This window comes from Stegodyphus dumicola, chromosome X1 (genome assembly GCF_044657685.1).
Source record: "Stegodyphus dumicola isolate Sdum_Otavi_A_Nest chromosome X1, ASM4465768v1".
Lineage (NCBI taxonomy): Eukaryota > Metazoa > Arthropoda > Arachnida > Araneae > Eresidae > Stegodyphus > Stegodyphus dumicola.
Genome location: NC_140780.1, coordinates 78,033,345 through 78,056,270, shown reverse-complemented (window position 1 = coordinate 78,056,270; position 22,926 = coordinate 78,033,345). Strand labels below are relative to the sequence as shown.

Here is a 22,926-nt window from a genome sequence, read left to right as displayed (position 1 = left end):
GGTTTGTATAAATTACACTTGCTCCATGTACCTAACCTGGGTTTTGGAGAGAAAGTTAATTTTGTGGACCGCTGTTTTACAGTACGCTCAATGTGTTAATGACGTAATCCACGCATTCGGCCACGGTTTACTGTATTCTAAAATAGGCAACTTTGCTACGTTTTAATATGTGATTTTACATATTTTTTTTAAATTATAGTACGACTAGTTTGCTTGCGTTATCGTTAAACCTCAGTATAAACTAAATAAATAAGAGTGGAAAAAAGCAAATTCTTTTGTTCTCAAACTTATGCAAAACACAAGAGGGCTATCTTCCTAACAGAAGGATTATTAAGTATTTCGAATAATTTATTCTAAAAAAATGAATTATTTAGAATAGTTAAAAATTCACATTAAAAAAAACTTTTAATTCGAAGTTGTAACTGAAACTAGATTTATAAGATTCGGTCTAGTTGTGATGATAAATTACAGATATTTTTCACGGGAAAAGGGGACTTATTCAAAAGAAAAATACCATAATGCCAAAAGATGTACACCCATGCAAATTTGCGATAACCTATACGCCATAACAGAAAAATGGTTTATGTAGAGGTACTGTCAAGAAGGTGGTTAATTTATAGAGTATAATTTTTGTTTTCATACTTTTTTAGCACTTTTGAGAATGGCAGGCTCACCAAAGACCCGTGGAAATGAATTGCATTTAAAAATTAAAAGACGAGCTTTTCCACGATTTTCGGCATGTGAAACGTGAATACGAGCAAGTTTCTTTTAGAAATTCGTCCAGAAAGACATCCTTTTCTTAGGCAAATAGCCCTTGACTGCTTTGCCAAAAGCAACTAAACAAACAAAATTTCGACAAGTGAAAACAGTATCAATTTTCAAATAGAATTTATAAGAATAATAAAATTTATGGTATCAATATTATGGAAATCTTGGGGAATAATTATTTTGTATGAAATGAATAATGGATTTTTTTTAATTCGCTGAATTATTTGCTAAATTTGATATACTGCAAATTATTTACTAGTTTTTATTAAGGAAATTCTTGTAAAAAGAGCTCTTCTACAAAGGTACGATTTCAAGATGCTAACAAATAAGGCATACGTGATGATGGAATCTATGATGAGATATGTGGATAAAGAAGTACCAAAAGAAAGGATAATTAAAACACAAAGTCTTAATAGCATTTTCCATGTGAGTCCATCTAATAATTCAATTTTTTGTAAATTCCATTTATTTAAGTATTTTTGATTTTACTAATTTATGTTGCAACCAGAACTTTGGTTTGGTTACTTTGATTATGACAAAGCACGCTAGGACTATCTGCCAAGGAGGAGGGATTCCTTCGTGGAGGGATTTTCCAGGAAAAACTGGCTGGCATTAAACATGGGGAAACCACGAAAACGTCCATTTAGCCAGCCCGTTCGCCTGCAATGAAACTTGGGTCGAACTACTAGTGATCAGTAAATTTACTGCTCTGCCCCTGGTGACCCTTTTACAACCAAAGAATAAGCGTTTCTAAAACCAAAATTAATGATTATAATTTATCTTATATGCACCACCATAGCACAGAAATGTATTTGCAATCTTCCAAGATTAGCAACTGAAAATTATACGTGTGACGAATTAGATATGTTAAAATATGTCCCACAAAGCAACAGATTTAGTCTGCGCTTATAATTGTATTGCTTGATCATCCCCCCTCGATGTATCTTGTACAACGGGAAGATTGATTGTTTCATTGAATATGGTAAAGCGCACCAGGGCTACCGGTCTAGGGTATAGAGATGTCTTCGTGGAGGACTTCCTAAGGAATACTGGATCGTATTCATGCTACACATAGGAAAAATCACGAAAGCCAACGTTGCAGCTCCTCCCGGGATAGGACTCGGACTGAATTTAATATTCGGCCTCTGGTAGGGCGAACAAAAAAGTAAAGATTACAAATCTCTGAAAGGCTCCGTTTGAAATTCGCAGGCCGAGGCCAAGACCTTAGTGTCAGCCCTGCTCAAAAGGATTAATTTTTATTTTATTTTATTTCATTTACATGTTATTAAAAAGGAAGTTTTGAAAAGGAAAATATAACTCGTTTTACGTTCTCATAAATGTAGGAAAACTCTTTGACTTGTTTTTGCTATTAATATCTTCATTGAAAGTTGAGTTCTGAATGGATATAAAAGAATATCATTTAAAACGCAAAAAGAGATCATCATTAATCATCATATCAAAAAGTTGGAATTTATAACTACATGCGTCCCATCTAAGAGCTTATAAATATCGCGGGTTATTCAAGCATACCGTCTCGCCGGTAGTGACGCATTCAATTCTTTTCCGAGTTTTCTTTCCCTCTATATATCCTCTGTCCTATTTCTATTTTAAAAAGAAAGGTAACTTTTTGCGTTTAGAATTTGTTAAGACAAAGTGCAGAATGCCCTTGAATCACAGTTCTGAACAGAAAACAAATGAGAAGGTAGAATGTGATAATAGATTTTTGTTTTCATTCATGCCATTAAAAAAACATGACTCGCGGTAATGATAAACTAAATAAGAAGCGCATTGGAATAAAATAACGAGAAAAAAAAACCTGTTGCACCAGCTTTGCCAGACAGTAAGATCTGTGAAGGGGGGAGGTCGTTCCACGTACTTACGCCCATACTGCAGACAGGAAAAAGAAGTAAGAACGGCATGAAATGAGCCCTTAACTTCTCAATTTCGGACTGTCGTGTTGAAGAAGGAAGCTTTGAGGTATAGCAATAAGTCATTTCGCACATACAAGAAGGTGCTATGTTCTTCATTTATGCGGTGCTGCAGTTCCTTACATACTTCACACAGTTAAGATATATATACCTCGATATAATAAGCGCCCAACTACCTCAAGAAATAAAAATTTCCCTTTGTTCTTTCGTTTTGCATTTTTACATTACTCATTTGAATTATAAACAAGATTTCAACGAATAATTTGAAAAAAGAAAGCACGGGTAAAAGAAAAATAGTGTAAATTCAGAACTTTCATTTTTAGAGGTCATGTTTCTCTGACCAATATTTGAAAACATCAAATTTCTAATAGGCTAAAATCCCAGTTGATATTTTCAGATAAGATCAGAAGTTTGGAATGATCTGCTCAAACGCTTTTTTTTTTTTTTTTTTTTTTTTCCGTTTTTGTTTATTCGATTATCTCAAACCCTCGAGAGCTATTTGCCTAAAAGGAGGGATGCTTTCGTAAAGGACTTTCTAAAGCGATAAGCGATAAGCGACGGAGGACGTGGGCACTGTCCCTTTACCATTTGGGTTAATCAGTACAGCACCACGTCCACCTTTATCTTACATTTCATATTACATTATATATTACGATACATGATTTACACATTGCATTATATACTACATATCAAATTAATACCTTATCCTAACATGGCCTGGTATACACGTTACATATGGGGAAAACAACCGAAACGCATATACAGCCCGTTCCAACTGGAATCCAACCCTGGCCGAACTACCCAGCGTTCAGTGATTTTACCGCTTTGCAGCTGGTGGGCTGATTTTTTATCAACCTGATCCTCTTTAAACACATTTGGAAATACAACTTTCATACAGCCCCAATCGATTCATCAGCCCAATCTGTTCATACAGCCCCAATCTTTTAGGAAAAATTCTTTAAAAATAAAAAAAATATTGAGCTTTTAATAGCTATTAAAGAGTAACGAAATATTTGTTAAATCTAGAATTATGCTTTTATAGAAGAAAAGAAAAAAAAAACTTTAAATCTGTAGTCGTTAAATGGGATTTAATTGTATTTATTAAAATTAACAAGCAAACACTTTAACGTTGAATAATATAATATGACAGAGCATCTGGAATACTATCTTAAGGAATGTAATATTAGTATCTAAGCAAGTAGGCTAGAATAACATATGCCTTCCTTTATCAAAATCAGTCTGAAGTATTCAGGAAGTAGTCATTGTGCATAGATGAAGAGTGAAAAAGAAATTATTAACAATAGAACAAGATTGGGAGCCGCCCGTTTAAATTAAGCTCCGGAGAAAGTATCTGAAAGAGGAAAACCCCAAGTAAACAGGGAATGTTTTGAAAGGAGTACAAGAGGAGAAGCTAAGAAAGTTCGAGAAGGTTATTAAAAACAGTTTTATGTTGTTATCTATAAGGAACAGGAAGTAAATCCCCCACCTATTTAAAGTTTCTCTTAAAATAATAATAATAATAATAAAAAGAGTGCTTCGGAAATCAAATAACACTGGTCAATAAATGCATATTTACACCGAAATTACACATTTTGCTTAAAGTTTGTTTCATCGCAAAAACATTGAAATAAACTGAATATTATCAAATTTGATTAAATACACAATATCTCCTAATAAAATCAGTGCTGTCAATTTGATAGAAATATCTCCTAATAAAACGAGAGTCGTAGTTTTAAATCTAAAGTTATATTTACATGTTAAACTTTTTTCTGCTTTCAGGGGGAAAAAAGGACTATACTGACTGACATAGATGACTATGAAGGCTTTCTGCTCTTTCATTATTTTTTTACTTCGTCATCCAGCCCAGCACATGTATCTGAAACTTGAATAGTGAAAATAATAATGCTAAGAAATAAAAAAATATGCAAATAAATCAGTTTAAAAAGATTTAATAGAGATATTAGTAAACACTTATTATCTAGGTTTTGAAATTATAGACAGTAATTCAGCTGTCAATGCAGTATCAGAATATCTGTCACAACCATCTTAAGGCTCTTGTTATGTTCTTAGACATTTGCACAAGAAACTTCGTTTGCGATTAATGTTTCTCCTTCAGCTTTATTTTAATGCCTTGAGTCATAGTTTAGACATTCCATAAAACATTTTTCAGTACTCGGAAGTACTATAAGTGTATGCAGTATTTTAGGTTATTTATTTCGGCAAAGCATATTATGGCTATCTTATTAGATAGGATGCCTTCATGAAGGCCATTTAAAGGAAGCTCACTCGTAGTCGTATGTTATGTATGCCGATGACCATAAAAAAGCCAAACAGGGAGCCTATTCAGTCATCAAGTTAAATCGCTTTAGTTTGGCGTTGATTTGAGGAGTAAAGGCTCACCCAATTTTAAGAAATAATCTGACAGGGGTGTCTCTTATATATAGACATGTTAGCGATGGTGACGCAATTAGTGGAATATGGATTATTTAGATTATGAGAAAGCACTCGAAGGCTACTTGCTTAAGGGTAGTAATGCCTTCGTGGAGGACATTTTAAGGTAACCGGGTTATATATTTACGCTGTACGTGGAAAAAGCCATCACGGTAATATAATCAAAACTCATATGCAGAATACTTGTAGGAGATTATGAGAAAAGTGTGATTGCCTTTTCAAATACAAAGAGCTCTTTATTACAAATCAAAGCTGAATCTAAACTTTTGCTTTGCCACTTACAAAAATCATGTGTTTTTCTTACATCTATCTGTGAAGAGAAGACTGTATATAAACTATAGTTATTACTGAATATTAGAATAATCAAATAAAAATACAAGATTTGTTCCTAAAGTGCAAATTTAAAAAAAAAAAAAAAAAAAAAAAAAAAAAAAAGCAGAAGCATTTCCAAATCTATGGTTTTATTTCTGCCTTAAGTTTATTTTATTTACGGTGAACTAGCCTACCCTTTTAATTCACTTTCGCCAGAAAATACGACTATGTAAGTAAAGTAGCTTTAAGAAGTGCTGCTAATCAACGCAAGTTACAGTTGCTAACTAGCAGTACTTGACCATATTCAATGTGCTTGCTCTCAAAGCAATTCCTATTTTGAATTTCTGTTGCTGGGATAATTTATGTCATTGTTAAAATCTCTATTATGGCTAAGTATCGAATTATTAATTTAGTGACAATTTGAAAGTGTTAGATTATTTCGTCAAGATAAAGTACACGACCGCGAATACGGTGGGGAATCTAATCTCTAATCTCTTGAGAAATTCAGTTATTAGTTGGGAGTTCATCATGACTTATATATTACAATATAATGTAATGTAACAAAATACAATACGATATATAGAGATAAATAGATAGATATAGATAGAGATTAGATATAGATATGTATGCATAGTATCCGGTCCTATCCTGTCTACTCTAATATAACAAAATAATGTAATATAATTCAATAAAGTATAATGTAATATGATATAAAATATAGTATATAATATTATATAATGTAATATGATATAAAATATAATATATAATATTATATAATGTAATATGATATAAAATATAATATATAATATTATATAATGTAATATGATGTAAAGTATAATATATAATATTATATAATGTAATATATATTTGTGTGTGTGTACATGTATGTATGTATACATACCGTATTTCCTCCCGTATATTTCCCTCTTACCTTATTAGCGCCAAGTTCTGAAAATTTTAAAAGTATTCGCGTAATTTTCTCATTCCTCAATGCACTCAAAGAACTATCTCCCCTAAATTTTAAAATGGATTCGTCATTCGAGCCAGTTTCCTTTAGAAGTCCTCCAGGAAGGCATCCCTCCCCTTAGGCAGATAGGCCTCGAGGCTTTGCCGTAATTAAATAACCTAACCTAAACTCCTATTTCTAAGCCAGGTAAAGAGTCTAAGGAACCCTTCAACTATCGGTCCCATTGCATTTACGAGTTTCATGTGCAAGGGATTTGAAAAAATGGTAAATAGCCGCCTAGTCTATTTCTTGGAAAAGAATAATATAATATCGGCTTATCAGGACGGCTTTAGTAAAGGAAGAACATCCATGGATAACATGTTCCTTTTGGAAACGTGCATTTTGGGAAGCTTTTGGGAGAAGAAATCATTTTGTCTCTGCCTTTTTTTGGCACAGAAAAAGCTTCTGTTAAGGCATAGATATATGATATACTTCGTGATCTTCAAGCCAGTGGCTTACAAGGGCAACTTGCCTTTTTTCATTAAATTTTTTTTAAGGGCAAGTCAAGATTAGCTCTGTTTAGCAAATGTCTTTTTACAAGAAGCGAGTGTTCCTCAAGGTTATGTGCTTAGCGTTACTTTGTTCAGTTTGAAAATAAACTCTGTTTTAAAGGAACTTCTTTCCACCGTTTTAGCATCTTTATATGTTAATGACCTGTAAATTAGCTGTCCTGGGACAGATATAAGACAGGTAGCGAGACAATAGTAGATTACTGTGACCAGGATTCAGGACTAGTAAGACAAACAAGAATTTATGTTTTGGAAAACAGAAGACTATTTGTGTATACTTTTGTAGAAAGCGAGGTCTCCATCCTGAGCGGTGTCCAACCGAACAACCTGTATTGCATGGAAGAGAGCCTAAAACATGCAAAAGCTTTAAAACGTAATCTTTTGTTAAAACGTGAAATTTTGGTATCTTTTCTATTTTCGGCACATAGCAGAAACGTTCATAAAGATGTTATAACGAATTATAGTCTTTCCCGGTGCTGGATCTCGTGGTGTAACTGGTAGCAGGCCCCACTGTCAATCGGAAGATCCGCAAAGAAGGTATAGTTGATTACTGATAAACACCTTTTGACATCCACAATCTGAGATAAAGATTCAAGATCATTCTTTCCTTACTTAAAGACTAATTGAAAAATTTCTTTTCTGTTTGTTGATTTTTTTTTCTTGCATTGTTAAAGAAAAATTTATCATTGAAAATAAAACGTTTATTTTGGAATAATTTTACTAGAGGTGTTCAGAGTCTAAGATTTTAATAAATGACAATTATACATTACTATAATCTCGAGATAATTTAGATTTGAAGTTCGGCAGTTACTTTCATAACAATATGCGTCTGTTCTTTTTCCTTTCTTCGTGTGTAAAGAGACTCACCCTTAGCATAAATGTTATATATAGCTATGCATGCTTTTATAAATATTTTTTTGTGCAAAAACGCAATTCATGAATTCTGAATTACTTATTTCCTCTTTTTAAAATTGTAATTTGTTGCGAATGGTAGGTGGCTTTTCGACAGTGGGTTTTTCGATTAAAGATTTCCATCAGTGAGATATGCTGAAGACTGTTGTAGCTATTTTCTAGGCTAGAGAACATTCAAAATATTTTCAAGCAAAAACTTGTTATTCACAAAGGATGGGGTTCTTTAAATTCATCCTCTCTAATTAGAGTTGAAGCTTTTTTTTTTTCCCTTGTTAACAGTCAAGATGGATATAATTTTAAATACCAGCCCCTTTTGTTGTGAATTATTGCAAAGTCTCTACACCAAATGAGAACTCAACCTAAGATCTGTCTGACGACAAGCGAATAATTCGACATTTGAGCTACTAAAGAAGAATTTTCATCTGCACAGATTCGTTTTCGTATGGAACCGTTATCAATTATATGCTTTTCTCAGGAGATTTGGAAACATTAGAGCGAATGTAAATTATTACGTATTCACATACGATTCAATAAAATTTTGTGTTATAAGAGAAGCACTAATTTCGATACACAGAATATTTTACTTGCAATATTTAGCTTTTGATGTAACAATTCATTCTTGTATCGACTTAAAAGTCGCATTGCAACTTCATTTTCATAGTGTTCTTGTTTTTAGCAGGTCAAATGAATAAAAAGTAATCAGATGAAGCCCTGAAGGCTTTATTATTAGGTTTTGAGTGATTTGACATGGACACGTGTTTTCAGCTCTTGATTGTTATTTTCCTTACTTTTCTGTCTTATTTAATTTTTTGATGATTAGAAACCATTCTTTCGTGCGCAATGCTGACATAGACACGTTTTTTCAAAATGGGTATGTAACTATAGAATAGAACTTCAGTAAGGCTTAGTGTAAAGAATGAACAACGAAGTAACAGAAGGCAGAAAAGAATGCCAAGTTGAACTTGGGGGGGGGGGCTTTTTTTTCTTTTAAATTTTATTTAATCCTCACCCCCCAATTTTTAAATGAAAGAAAGGTAGTGGTTTTTAATTCTAAATACTCTTCACATACTGCTTGCGTACTCAAAGTTGTTTTATATATTGAAAGTTGTTAGAGATAATTACATTTTGTACATCAGAAATCTATCCTGGTGCTATAAACAAAGTTACGTTAAAAAGTAACCCCAATCCCTACACATTTATGCGTGTGTGCTATAAAAAAAACGTACCTATGAGATTATCACAAAGGTAATATATTTTAAAGCAGGGAGTGCTTTTCGTCTCACAGCACATACAAGAGACTAGACTATGCAGATGAAAAGGAATACGTACCGCAAATAGAGAAAAATGACTTTAACGAAAAGAATTGCCGAAACTGAAATTGCTTTTTTCCTAGATTGATGCTTTAACAGCTGCGCAATCCCGTAACTAAAATTTAACCAATCTGAGTAGTTTTGATAAAATTTTAGAGTGTTCTAGTATATGATTTCTTATTGATATGAAATTGCTGTAATTGTTAATTTTAATCGATTTTGTGCGTAGTTTTCGTACAGAAATCTTTATTTCCTATTAACTGCTCGAAATGTCAGCTACAGTGTTAGAAAAGTACGTCTTAACTTCATTTAAACTTCAAATTATATAAATTTGCAACTCTGAATTAAGTTCAATGAGTTAGTTGATTTTGCAACTCTGAGTTAAGTTCAATCTGCTAGCTGATTTAAAAGCAAGTGCGTAGTTAAGTACCTTAAGTACCCTAAAATTATTTACGAAAATTGTGATACAAATATTCTTGATTGCACTTCAGATATCATATCACTAAAAACTGATACCAAATCGAGACGAAATTTTGAAATTTCCATTTTGACTTCATAAATTGATAATAGTTCTAATGGCTTCTCTATCGATTTTAACAATATGTGCTGCTTTTCGAGCAAACTGATTAAGTGTCATATGCAGGCAAACATAATCTCTTTATGAGCGTATTCCACTTTCCAAGTGTGCAGTCACCACGTACAAATGTTACGTCTTGTAATGTGATGGTAGAAGCTTCTAAGTTACTCTTACAGCAATAATTCGCATGCGCATAAAAAAGTGTATCTCCAAAATAAGATAGATATGGCATTGACTTTAAAGGAAATTTATAAAATTATCTCCGGGTACAAGTATTTGCTTGAATGAATGATTAACTATTTATTTTCAATTTAGACGAATATTTATGTATATATTTAAACTGCATACATTAAAACCCTCCAAAAGTGAAAAACAGTAATGTTCCTCTTCTGCAAATTTTCTGCATAGTTGCAAATGGGTAAATTCTGATGTGAAATGCGACATTATAAATCGAAAGTTTTAATCATATTTTGCTTCTAGTACTAATTTGTTGGCTCACGTAATACATGATTTGGAAAAAATAAGTACTTGTTTAAATGTCTCTGCCAAGAATTTTGGGTAAGCCCTTTATTTCTTTAGATTTTTATAGTTATATTCCTGAGCACACTACTAAGAGATGATACATTTAGCACTATTTTTAAATAAAAATACAATAAGAAAAAGAGGTCAGTTTGTTTAAGAAGAGAAATTTTAACAACTTAATCTTTTTTTTTTAATCTTTCACAGCCGAAATAATTTCTCTCTTCTTTTTGAAAATTATCATCATTCCCCCTCCCCACGGAAAATGCGAAGAATATGTAAACAAGAGAACATAAAATGTTTGTAATTTTTTCGCAGATCATTTTAATTCGAATAAAAGTCATTTCTCTTAAGAAATGCTTATTTAGCCGCGGCGAAGCGAAGAGCAGAAGACAAGTAGTTCTTGCATGGTCTTTTTATTGTGATGAGTGAGGATCACAGCTGGCACCTGTTTTAATGCTCATTGTCCACACCTTTTAACGTGTTGGGCAAATGCAATAAATGAAAGGAATTGAGTTCCTGCCAGGAAATATCTCATCCCTTGCTTTTCCTTCCCCCCTTTTTCCCCTTAAAGGGATGAATGATGTTAGAAGTTTATGGGCTGCAGAGATATAACAACCACATGACAGATCTTTCATGTCTGCTGACTCCTTGTTTATTATAAAGTTCGCTTACTACTCATGCTCTAAGAGACTCTGATTTTTCTCAACAGTGATCCGACCAAGTAACTATTACGAAGGCGTCTACGCTTGAATTGACCTTAAAGTCTTCAACGCACATCTTTGCCAATACATATTTATTCAAGTTACATAAAATTCAAGCTTATACAACTAAAAATACAGTAGCTTTTCAGTTGGTGCATGTTAGTACTTGAGGCACCTTGACAGAGAGTCAAGGGAACCGCGGATGAAAGTAGAGTTTTTTTCCCTCCAAAAAGTATTAAATCTCTGTTCATTTACAATAGCATCGCTATGGTTCACCTATGTAGAAGGAATTATATTAAAATGCGAAAGTAATTTTCGCAATTCAAGCTCAACCTTTAGCTCATTTTAACTAGCCATGTCTCTAAAACTGTGAAAGGTTTTTAATGCATTAAGAATTTCCTCAGTAGTGATAATTTTCTGATTTTAGAGTAATACCGGGAAAAAGAAAAGAAAAATCCAAAACGTTCATCTAAAAGCGAAGTTTACATGTATGAAATTGCCAAAAGGATTTGCAAAATATAACACTTAAGTTATTAATTCTTTTTGCAACTTCCTACCTTTCGCGGCTGGAATTTCAGCCATCAAAATTAAGTAAATATAAATCACATATTAACGTGAAGACAGATATACATCACGATTTGCTTCGCATTGTTGTAAGCTCAAAATTTACTCTAATAAAAGATACCTTTCGTTCTTTTATTAATAATTATTTCAGTATAACGCTAATTGCTTTTCGAACAAACAAATTTGACTAAATGTGAGCTAGAGAGAGATTACGATACTGCTCATTAATTGGTCATTAATCATTATACACTGCTCATTAAACAAATAACAGAATTATACACTTTTAAAACTTTTAATTGATAAAAATAACAGAATTAATTTAACGGTAGCCAATAAATAGCGTTGGCACTTACTTTTTTTTTTTTTTTTTTTTTGTAGAAAACTGTTTAGCTTGTGTTATCTTATGACTGAATGGTTTTCCCCATATGTAACGTGTATATGTGCCAGTTTCTCTTAGAAAGTCCTCCATGAAGGTTATCACTCCTCTCAGGTTGATAGCCCTCTAATACTTTGCCATAACTAAATAAACCAAACCAAACCAACCTATAACGGGAAAGATCCAATAACGGCAGGATTTCAGTAACTTAAGCCCATAAATGTCATAGCGAATCTAGCCTAAATTATAAAATAAAAACCGATGTTCTCTAATTCTTGGAACAATCAACTTCAGTGTGTTAATATAATAATTTTGTTTTCTTTCCCAATTGAAGTGTATAACGGTGAAATATAACATTATTAGTATTGTTATCGCTATTATTATTACTTTGGCAGACAGTTGGAAAGGAGAAGCTATTTTCTTCTTCATGCAATTATAACAACATTCATCTTCATTTTGAATAGATATAACGAAAATTAAGTAATCATACCTTTATCATTTACCATGCCCGCAGTTATAAAAGGAAAAAAAGTGCTGTATGCAGTATAATGAAATAAATACAGTATTGCACTCAAGTATACAAAAGTCGGTGTTAAGTTACTGAAAGGAAAATATGATTGATCTGCGGAAATCTTTTCAAAAGAAATCTGGCAGACGACAGTTTAATGCTCTTTTATTTTTAGTCCAAAAAAAAAAAAAGGGCTCTGTCCCTGAGGGACTATTGTTTTCGTTTTGGCATTTTGCGTTGAAATCTTTAAAAAGCTGTATCACTTTTCAAACTGTTGCCACAAAATATTATCGCCCTGTATTATATTTGAAGAAATTAAATAATGAAGAATCTGCATAAATGTATGTATGTTTCTCGCACTGTGATAAAAAACAACGGTACCTAGAGCCATCAAATTTTGAATAACGTAATCCTACTGCGAATATGAGCATCTGGAAGTCCAAATTTGAAATTTCGAATTTGTTTTATTATCGATTTCATATATTGCAAAACTTTAACGAATTTCTGATTAACAAACTCAAGGATTTCAAAGAGAGTAATGGCAACGTTGTACAGAAAAAACATTTTTTATCTCCAGCGCGTGAGACTGTGTATCAGAAATTCTAAAGATATGCTCAATTTAAAAATATTTTGAGATATTGTTCTTGAACTGAATTTTATGGTTTAAATGCAAAGAACATGATAATAAATAATGGTAACACACAAAACGTTAAAAAAAACTCCTCTATGGACGTAATTTAAAATCTGAAAACTTTCAGTTTTTTTTTTTTTTTTTTTTTTTTTTTTTTTACTGAGGGTAGCTTGCTTGGCGTATTACGCATAGTAACTGTTTTTTAACATAGCGAAATTTACAGATTTAAAATGTTTCGAAACTTACTTGCATTCGTTGATACGATTTCATTTACTTTCATATTCATTCACAGAACTAATAACCTTATCATTAATGCACATTCAGAGGACAAGTTGGTAGTCTCTCTGGCTTGTTAAGCATTTACTTCGTAATAAAATATGGTAGAAAATAGATTTTTATTATTACGCTCGAGGTTTATTTCTATGCGACAGATGCAGAGTTTAAATTAATTAAATCATTTTTATGATTTGAATTTGCTCTATAACTTCTCCTTTTCGTTAGCCCTCACCAGGATGCATATGAATTAAGACTATTTAAGGCAGAGATCTTGAAAGTTTTAGAGCTTGCGGCAACGACGCTTGCCAATTGTACTAGCTCCTGCTCAGCTCTAGTATTCCGGTATTAGCTATTTTGCTAGCCGAAGTTTAATAGAGCAATAAGAAGTTTGAGCAAACACTTAATTAGGCAAGTTATATTTCAGTTTCCGGCTGGAAATCCGTTTCAATTTGTAAAATCACGTTTCTGTTGTTTACTTCACGCATGTGGCGGGGTTTAATTTTACCCGCAAGTTCTACGTTTGGCAAAGTTCAAGCCTTAATTAAAAATGTTATTTAAAACCTTCTTAGTAATTTGTAGTACAGATGAATGTACTTTAACAGATGGAGCGATAACTACGTTGTCAGTCTAAATAGTGTTTTAAAGAACTTTAAATTAGGTTTACACAGTACAGAATTCTATATAATTACTACAAACAGGTTGATGAAACTCAAAATTTGTTAGATTATAAATTATTTTCATTTGAATCATAAAACAACTAGATAAGTAAAAATGATGCTCAACAAAAATAATCATTAGTTTACGAGTGACCAATATATTCTGTTTCATGTAATTAGCGGATTGGATTTATTACATTATGGAAAAGCACACCGAGATTTTCTGCCTAAGGTGAGGGATCCCTTTGTGGAAGACTTCTTACAGGAAAATGCCTAATAATTCACATTACAGAAGGGAAGAACCACGAAAATAATGCTCTTCTTTCCACTAGGATTTGAATCTGTGTGATATTACCAGCGTTCAGCAATTTTAACCTCTCTTCCAATAGGTGTTCCATATACATCGAATATCTCACTCAGGGCTGGCGCTAGGCATCTTTGCATCCCTACATTCTATTGCCCTGTTCTTCCCTAAATTCTAAACATTTGTTGTTTCTAATTTCTTCTGTCTAGAGCCTCCCCTAAATTATAAAAATTTCGCCACTCCTAAATTCTGCCGGCCGGTGCGACCGCACCTGAATAATTCTGAAATAATTAACATAATGCAACCTAGTAAATATTTAACGACACACATACACAACTAGGGACAAGCAACATCCACATGCTGTGCATAAAAACTTTGTCTTTGATCATAAAAGCTGTGCGCATAAAAACTTTGTCTTTGATCATGATCAAAGTTCAAATTGCGCTGGAGCCCACCGGAGCCGGGCTCCAGTACTTCTCAGTTTTTGAAGTTAGTCGTAATTCTAGCCGGAGGGCTATGCAAATGAAGCACAGTTTCAGCAGACAAGATTTAATTTAGTAACAAATAAGCTTAAAAATCGATTCTAACATCTGAATGCATGTCTAATCTTTTCCTGAGAAACAAACCCTTTGACTTAGGTTAAGACTTTTACGGAAAGAAAAGCTGTCCACCTACATGTCTAAGGCTTATTCTGCAGATTCTTAAAGTGCAATAAATTTATGAGAACGGCTAAAGTTTTCGTCCGCGAAAAGTAAAACATGATCGTGCACGTACAACGCCCGTAACTGCCCAAGGAAAGACAGGCTTTTGGGAACGACATAAACAAATATGGGGAAGAAAATTGTCACTTGTGTAGAGCCTAATGTTTCTTATGTTGTTACAGTTTCGGATGCAGGACAAGTTTTTTTCCCTCGTCACGTATTGCTTGACAGCTAAAATTATATCGAATGGGGATCGCGGTCAGACATCGTTGAACTCTTCTGTCTTTGTTTTCAAAGCTACACTTCTCCGGTAAAATTTCCGTCTATACTTTCATAGTGTTTCTAGTATTCTCTCTATTTTCATTAGCGATGCTTCAAAGTTTAACCTTTTTTTCATTGGTATGCTGGAAATAGAAGAGTCTTTTCTATCACCCTTTGCTGTCTGTAGGTCATATTGTCTGTTTCTATCATCACTTGATACTGCATTATACAGTGTATTCCAGGCTGAAATACAACCAAAGGCTATATGAGCTATTTATTAGTTTTTGAGTGAAACTGTAAATCTCGCCATAGCCTTAAATAAGACAAGGACTGATATTTTATTTTATTATTTAACTATTTATTAAATTTTATTTATATTTAATGAATTTTAATTTTAATTTTAAATATTGAAATAATTTAATTATTAATTATAATACTTATGCATTTTTCTTCTTTCTTTACGTCCTTCTATAGGGCTCCCCAGTACTTCTAATTTTAGAAATTAAGCCCTGATCATAATTAGAAGTCAAATTTCACCTTCTTAAACACAAAAGAGAGAATATTATAATTCATTGAAAAATAATCACCTATTTAAAAATTTTCAGTCTTGTAAAAACTTTAAACCCACAAAACTGGTAAAGTTAGTGATATTATTCGCTAACTTAACGATTAAAATTAACGATATTTAATTTTAAATTTATCCATTGCAAGAAATGATTTTGCTTACAAGAAGTTCATTGTATTATTGTATTTTGAAATCAAATACAGTAAGTTAAAACTAATTTTAAATTAAACACGCCTGCAACCAAAGTTGAACGTTAAGTTTGCATCTGTTGTATTTTCTTGAGATTTCATAGACTGTGAGGAGTCACATCTGTAATTATCCTATAGTCTATCTGAAAGTGATAAGTAGCTTTTGTTAAACAATAATTATTAAATCGTTCAAGATATCAAATACCGAAATAATCGGAAATCCTCCTCTCTTTTTTATTAGTATATCAAATTTTTAGCTTGTTTTATTTCAGAAATGTACTAGGAAACTATATATGAAACAATAAAAATTTAAATACAATTAACGATTTTTTTTTTTTAATCTGTAAGAACGCGTTTCTGCATTCGCTTTTTCTAATGCAATTTCTTAACGCATGCATTCAACTTAAATACCATATATTTTTGTTATATCACGCTTAAAATTATTAACTTCGAAAAGGCGTTATCATAGTTTAACACAGTGTCTAATCAGATATTCAATATCACTTGCAGAGAATTTCGTTAAATATATTTTGACCAAAAAAAAATTATTATAACCGCATTTCTCCAACGTTCCCTCTCTCAGAAGACTTTAGACTGGCACTCCCAACAAGATACGCTGAAAGGGGAAATGCAGAAAATTCCGTTAGAGAATAGCAACCTATTGTTATACTGTCACACTGAACAGATGCCCCCAAACAGGTTTTTGTCGGGACGGACAAGTTTCCAGTTGTTCGGTCGAAACAGCCGTGAGACAGGACACTTTTCACAGCGCTGTGAAGCATTCAGTTTACTTCAGCTTTCACACATTTAATGCGTGTGCTGAAATTTTTAATGTTTTTAACAGATGACTGTTTAAGCTGAGATTTAGAATGTATGAAAAGTAAAAAGATGGATAACTTCATCTGCACAAAGTGAATGTGTGAGTAATAAAAACTGACAGGTGCGAAAGGCGTCTTTATTACATTGCGAATTCATATTCTGATACGATGGCTTACAACTTTTTCATGCTCGTTCACGTGTGTTTCACCCTTTTCCTTAGCTTTTGTTATGCATTTGTTTCACAAGGATGTCCGACTGATTTTGCAGATTTGTGCGAATGTAGTTATGTGCCGTATGGACCAGAAAACCGCTTAACCTATGTTACCAACTGTACGAATGCCGGTTTCGACAATGCTCTGATGTTAAGAAAACTACCACCTGAAACAGAAGTGCTTGTGTTCGTAGGAAATGAAATTAAAGACCTTCCATTAAACATATTTGGACTGGAAAATGTTTACGAGAAACTGCATACGATTGATCTGTCCAACAACCATATTCAAACCATAAAAGGTAAGACGTTTCATAACGTAGCTAATGTAACAAAACTCATTCTTAACGATAATGATTTATACATTATTTCCAAAGATCATCATCCAAGGATGTTCAGCAATTTTGTTAACCTTAAAGAACTGCATCTCAGGAATGCTTTTACAGAAAAAATAAAAGCAGGAGACTATTTGTCAAATTTACTCCAGATTTTTGAAAATAGTTATTTGTTTAATCTTCGTGTTTTGAATATGGAAAACAATGAGATATCTCGGATTGACCAGGAAGAATTTTGTTCTTTAGCGGTTTTAGAAGAGTTATATTTAGCTCACAATCATCTGAATGACATTCCTCTAAATTTCTCGTGCCTGAAATATCTGAAAAAACTTGATGTAAGAAATAACTTAATTCCTTATCTTTCCGATCAAACGCTTAAAAGTTTAGACACAAATAAGCAACTGGAAATTAATTTAACATCCAATCCATTTAAATGCGATTGCAGAATGATTAAAACTTTTGAATGGATGCTTACGACTTCAGTGACTCTATCAAACAAGGAACAATTATACTGCTTCGATGGCCATCCTCCTAATGTGGGAAAAAGAATATTTACACTACATTTGAGTAATTTGCAATGTACTGATACCCTGAGTGAAATCTACTATCATTCTTCAGCTGCATTTATTATTTCACTGCTAGCGTTATTTTGCCTAGCAATAATTATGGGCGTTATAATGTATAAGAATAGAGTTACAGTTAGTAGTTATCTTCGCAGGGCATTTTATCCCGTATATGATAAATTCCATTATGTATCACTGGACAGAAGAGAAGGCACAATGAGTGTTTAAATTTGGTAGACGAACTATTAATTTGCAGCCTGACATGATATTAGAAAATATTATTGCTTGATTTGCATTAAAAATAACCTGTTTCCATATTAAATGATTTTGCTTTGTTAGTTTATTAATGTAATGGTAAGTGAAGCTATCTTGCGAAAAAATTCTTAGTTTGTAGTTGCCATATCGTGAAATTTTGTCTTATCTGTGCAGAATTTTTTATACTTGTCTCAAATTCTTTAAGTATATGGAAAATGTTTTTTTGTCGTTTTAAGTTATTGAAATAATATATTATAATTAAAGTCATAAAACTATGTATTTTTGAAGTGAAAATATATTTAATAATTCATGTCTTAGGAAAATATTAAAAATAATATTGCTATAATTCATATTCTTGTTGATCAAAAACTAAACTGAAACAAAGACTGTTTATTAAAATAAAATATATTTGGAATTCATTATATATTATTTACCAGTATGCGTGTTTGAAATAGTTATTCTGATATTGAGAAAGAGAGTTTGCAAAATTATTATTGCTGTTAAGTGATAAACATTATCTGAAGTAACATAATTAATTAGTTTCTTTTTTTAATACTTGTTTGAATTTTGTGAAATTTGTAAAAAAATATTTAATATTGACACTTTTTTGTAAGTTGGTGCTCTGAGCTTGAAGTTAATGCTTGATTCCTACCATGTTTTCTTAATTCATAAGTATTCATTAAAGGGTAAAAATAGTATTCAGAGTTAAACTGAGTTTTGTAATATTTTTTAGAAGAATTTATTTTAATATTTTACTCATTTTTTGCTTAAATGATCACAGTAATATGTGAATAAATTTAGCGATGATAAAATAGATATTTAGGTGTTATTTTAAGTAGTAAATATAGTCAATTATTGTTCTTCAGTTTAATTGAATTCACATTTGTCTTGCGATGAATTTGAGAGATAAAGTAGTATATTGAACAATTCATGGGAAAAATTCTCCATTATTCATTATTATTAAAAAATATTCATGAGAAGCACAAAGAAATAAGTAATTTTAATGAATTTATTACAACAGGTAAATTCATATAAATGAGAAGAAAAGCATATATGTGTATATTATATAATTATATATGTTATACATATATAAATATATATGTTTTATATAATTTATTTCCTAAACAGTATTGATTAATTGATTATATTATCTCCTAAGTTTAATTAAAGTAGAATTATTTTCAAAGTGTGCATCCATACTGGTAAGTTATATTTTGAAAGATGTTTTGAAGTAATTTGAAAGCAAAATGTTAATAATGTTTTAACGGGGACTGGAGTTAAATCATCGCGAAGAATAATATTTCAATTGTAAAAGGAAAAATTAAAACATGTAATCATTGTCATTGATCGGAAATATAAATATGTGTGTGTTAGTGAAAACAGGATTTTTTTTATTACCTTTATATTTAATAATCAGTTTTGTAAAGTGCATTGCATATCGCTTATATTTATTATAATAGTTTTTATTAAAACGTTTGGTAATCAAATATGAGTTAATTCAATCCCATAGTAAAATGCTGTGTAAAATGATTCTATGATATGTAAATCCTCTCGACTTTTTAGCAAGCTTTTTACGAGTTAAAATGAAACTAAATTTTGCAGTTATGCGCCAAGAAACTTTGAAAAATATGCATATATAAAGTAACACCTAATACTCAAAAAATGTTTCCAAAGTGAGTATTGTAGATAAAGTTGTAAAAGTGTGCCATTCTATTTCGTTCCTTGTTATGAAAATTTTGCTACATTCGAAATGAGCTGATGATTAAGCTACGATTTCTCGCTGAAAATATCAAGTTGATTCATACTGACCTGTTACAGAAAAGATACGATGTGTTTCAATTGTAACGCAATCGATTAAAAATGCTCAGTACATAGGTTTGTGATCTGAAATCAGAGGAAAATGGGTATACTGTAAGCATAACGTGCTATTTCTTTAAAAAATTTATTAAATCTTTACCTACTTTCTACTTCTTTCAAATTAAAATTCAAACTAGAAAAGCATTTTAAGGTAGGTTAGTTTCAGGTTATAGTAAACAATGCTTGACATGGTGGTTAAAAAAAAATAAAAGCAAAGATTTTGTTTGAATGCTATGGGTACAAATAACTGGAGGCCAATCACCGGCCAGATGAGTAACTGCGGAGTCAAGACAACTGCAAATTCCGAAGACAGACAAAGTACACAGATGTATACACTTGTTTTGCACCCGCTAAGTGTTTCTGCCGGAAGAGAGAAAAATCGTTAGAAGCGAAGGAAGGGTTGGTTCTTAAGTAAGATTCCCGGTGAAACGAGTTGGTTGCGTTAAATATTTTCGAGATTTTTTTGACGCATAACGTAAAAAATCATCTATTTCAAGTCGGGAAATTCGAATTCTGGGTAGGTAATTTATCTATTTTCGTTACATGGCAAAACCCAGAAGTAATGCAACAGGTGAAACCGAAAAAGGGCGTCTAAGTCGAATATATTAGTTTTATTTGAATAAAAAAAAAAAAAAAAAAAAAAAAAAAAAACCACTTGTTTAGAAGAAATGTATGTAGAAAAGAATGTAGTTTCAAAATATTACAAAATACATTTCAGTATCACTTGCAGACAAATTATATACGAAACTAAAATTCTCACTGTCCAGTCTTAGTTCTGAACATTCAATTAACGACGATATATCAATATCTAAAATCTTAAAAACTGTGTGATACCTATGCTTATCTTTTGCATTATGTATTTACTATAAAACTGACGTATCTGTTTTCCTTCGGTGAATTTTTTGTGCAAATTTAAATTTTGATTTTTCATCTATACATTCACTAATTTTCTCCCCTTAGTTTCAGGCACATTCCAGTAGTCTGAAAGAGTTCTGTGTTCTAATATATTTTAACGGATTGTAAAGTTATAAAATATTCATACTTCACCTTGTTGACAAAATTTATTCCGAGAATTCTTACGCAAATTATCAAAGAACGCATACATCTTAAGAACATCTTTTATTTTAACGCAAAAATTCTGCTCTTCACATTTCGCTATAAAATTGTCATTATTCGGAAAGTTACTGTTAAATGCCTTTCCTGCATTATGAAATTTTCATCGTTATTTATATTTAATTTAGCTGTTTTTGCCATACGGTTCTTTTCACACGAATTTTAATAACGCTTTTTTTTTTTTTTTTTTAAGAAACTTTTAAATATAGAACATAAATCAACGATTGTAACTACGTCCCATCACTCGTCTGCTGCAATATACTTGATGATATCCTAACTACTGCAGTTTGACACCAACGGTATTTATCATTTTAATTTCCTACAATGAGCTGTTTAAAAACCAACAACAGTTTCACTTTCTCGATAAGCTCATTTCTTTTCAAGAACTCTTGCATGCATATTAAACTGGTACTGTGTCTGTGTGAAGTCTGATCAATTATGACAGTTTGCCTTCTGTGAAACTAAGGTTCTCAGCAGGTGAGAAAAAGGTACTATCATATTATAAGGCCTCCGATATTAATCGCTGATCAACCGCGATATCTCGCCACGTATTCTTAAATTAGTATATCGTTGCATTTTTAAATTAAAGAGTGGGTTTAAAAATGAAATGGTTGAAGGGAAAGTTAAAAATCCCAATATATGAATATAAGGGAGTTTGAAACTTTTTTACTAATTATGAAAATGCTGCAGATGATCATAATTATCAATTATTATTAATCGTGTGTCAAAGTATACCGGTTAGAGTAACTGCAAAACAAAATAAATATTTAATCGTTACTGATATTAAAATTTGAAATTTGTAAAAAAGTTAAATAATTTCATTGCTTTAAAATGGAAAGCTTAATAAGGCATTATACTACAATAATATTGGTGTGAATTCAGAATCGCTTAGCGAACCGCATTTTTAGATTAAATAAAGAAAATTTTTAAAATAAAATTATAGCAATTTACGTAAATTGGTAAATTTGAAAATTAAAACCGTTCTACTAGCTAAGAAGATTTGTTAATATTTATCTAAACAAGAAAACTAATTTCAGCTGCTCTACAAATTAATATTAGTATCTTCTCTCAAATCCCATATATATAATAAAAAGTACGTTTAAATTTCATCAGAAACTGAAATTGTTGATCTTTTTAGGATTCATATTTCAGGTAATTTGATGTTTTTTTTTTTTTTTTTTTTTTTTTTTTCCCAAACAATTCATTCGTACCTCTACGATTTTTATGATACAAGAAAAGTTTTTTCTAATTAGTTTTATTGAATTTATTTAATCAGTTTGAAATTCATAATTTATTTAAATTCCATTACTTAACACATTTTAGACTTTGCTTTACATACAGGAGTATATATATTTTTTCATTTCAAAGCTTTTGTTGCTCTTGTGTTAAAGATTTTAAGAACTTGCTTTTTTATTTTTATTTTACATTTTTTAGATTGAATTTTCATTTATTTTTGCATATATTGGATAACTCTGCTTTACATGTTTTTGAACTCTGGCCACTAGCACTAAAAAAAAATTATTATATTTTTAAGCTTTTTTCTTGTTTATGATATATGCTATTATTTCCTTTTAACCTGGGCTTTATGTTTTCAAAATTTACACAGTTTTTTTATTTTCTATTTTGTATTAAAAAATTTGCATATGGTTTTGTTTATTCAAGTATTGGATTATTATTTTGCCAGGTTTAGTTTTTGGACTCGTTCTGCTCAAAATATTTTTGTTTCTTAATTTGTCCATTATTTCGCATT

At 31.5% G+C, this 22,926-nt stretch overlaps 1 protein-coding gene and 1 long non-coding RNA gene across 2 annotated transcripts in view; one reads left to right on the top strand and one right to left on the bottom strand.

The window, feature by feature from the left end:
* LOC118192796 (uncharacterized) overlaps positions 1–22,926 on the bottom strand; it is an 85,745-nt gene that overhangs the window by 8,707 nt on the left and 54,112 nt on the right. The gene's annotated exons all lie outside the window — the stretch shown is intronic.
* LOC118192795 (trophoblast glycoprotein-like) lies at positions 16,752–19,071 on the top strand. The gene has a single exon (XM_085807116.1). The coding sequence runs from the start codon at positions 17,013–17,015 to the stop codon at positions 18,177–18,179; it is 1,167 nt and encodes a 388-aa protein (XP_085663242.1). The 5' UTR covers positions 16,752–17,012; the 3' UTR covers positions 18,180–19,071.

Excerpts from the sequence above, each read along its gene's own strand:
- LOC118192795 (XM_085807116.1), top strand. The coding sequence starts at position 17,013 with ATGGCTTACAACTTTTTCATGCTCGTTCACGTGTGTTTCACCCTTTTC.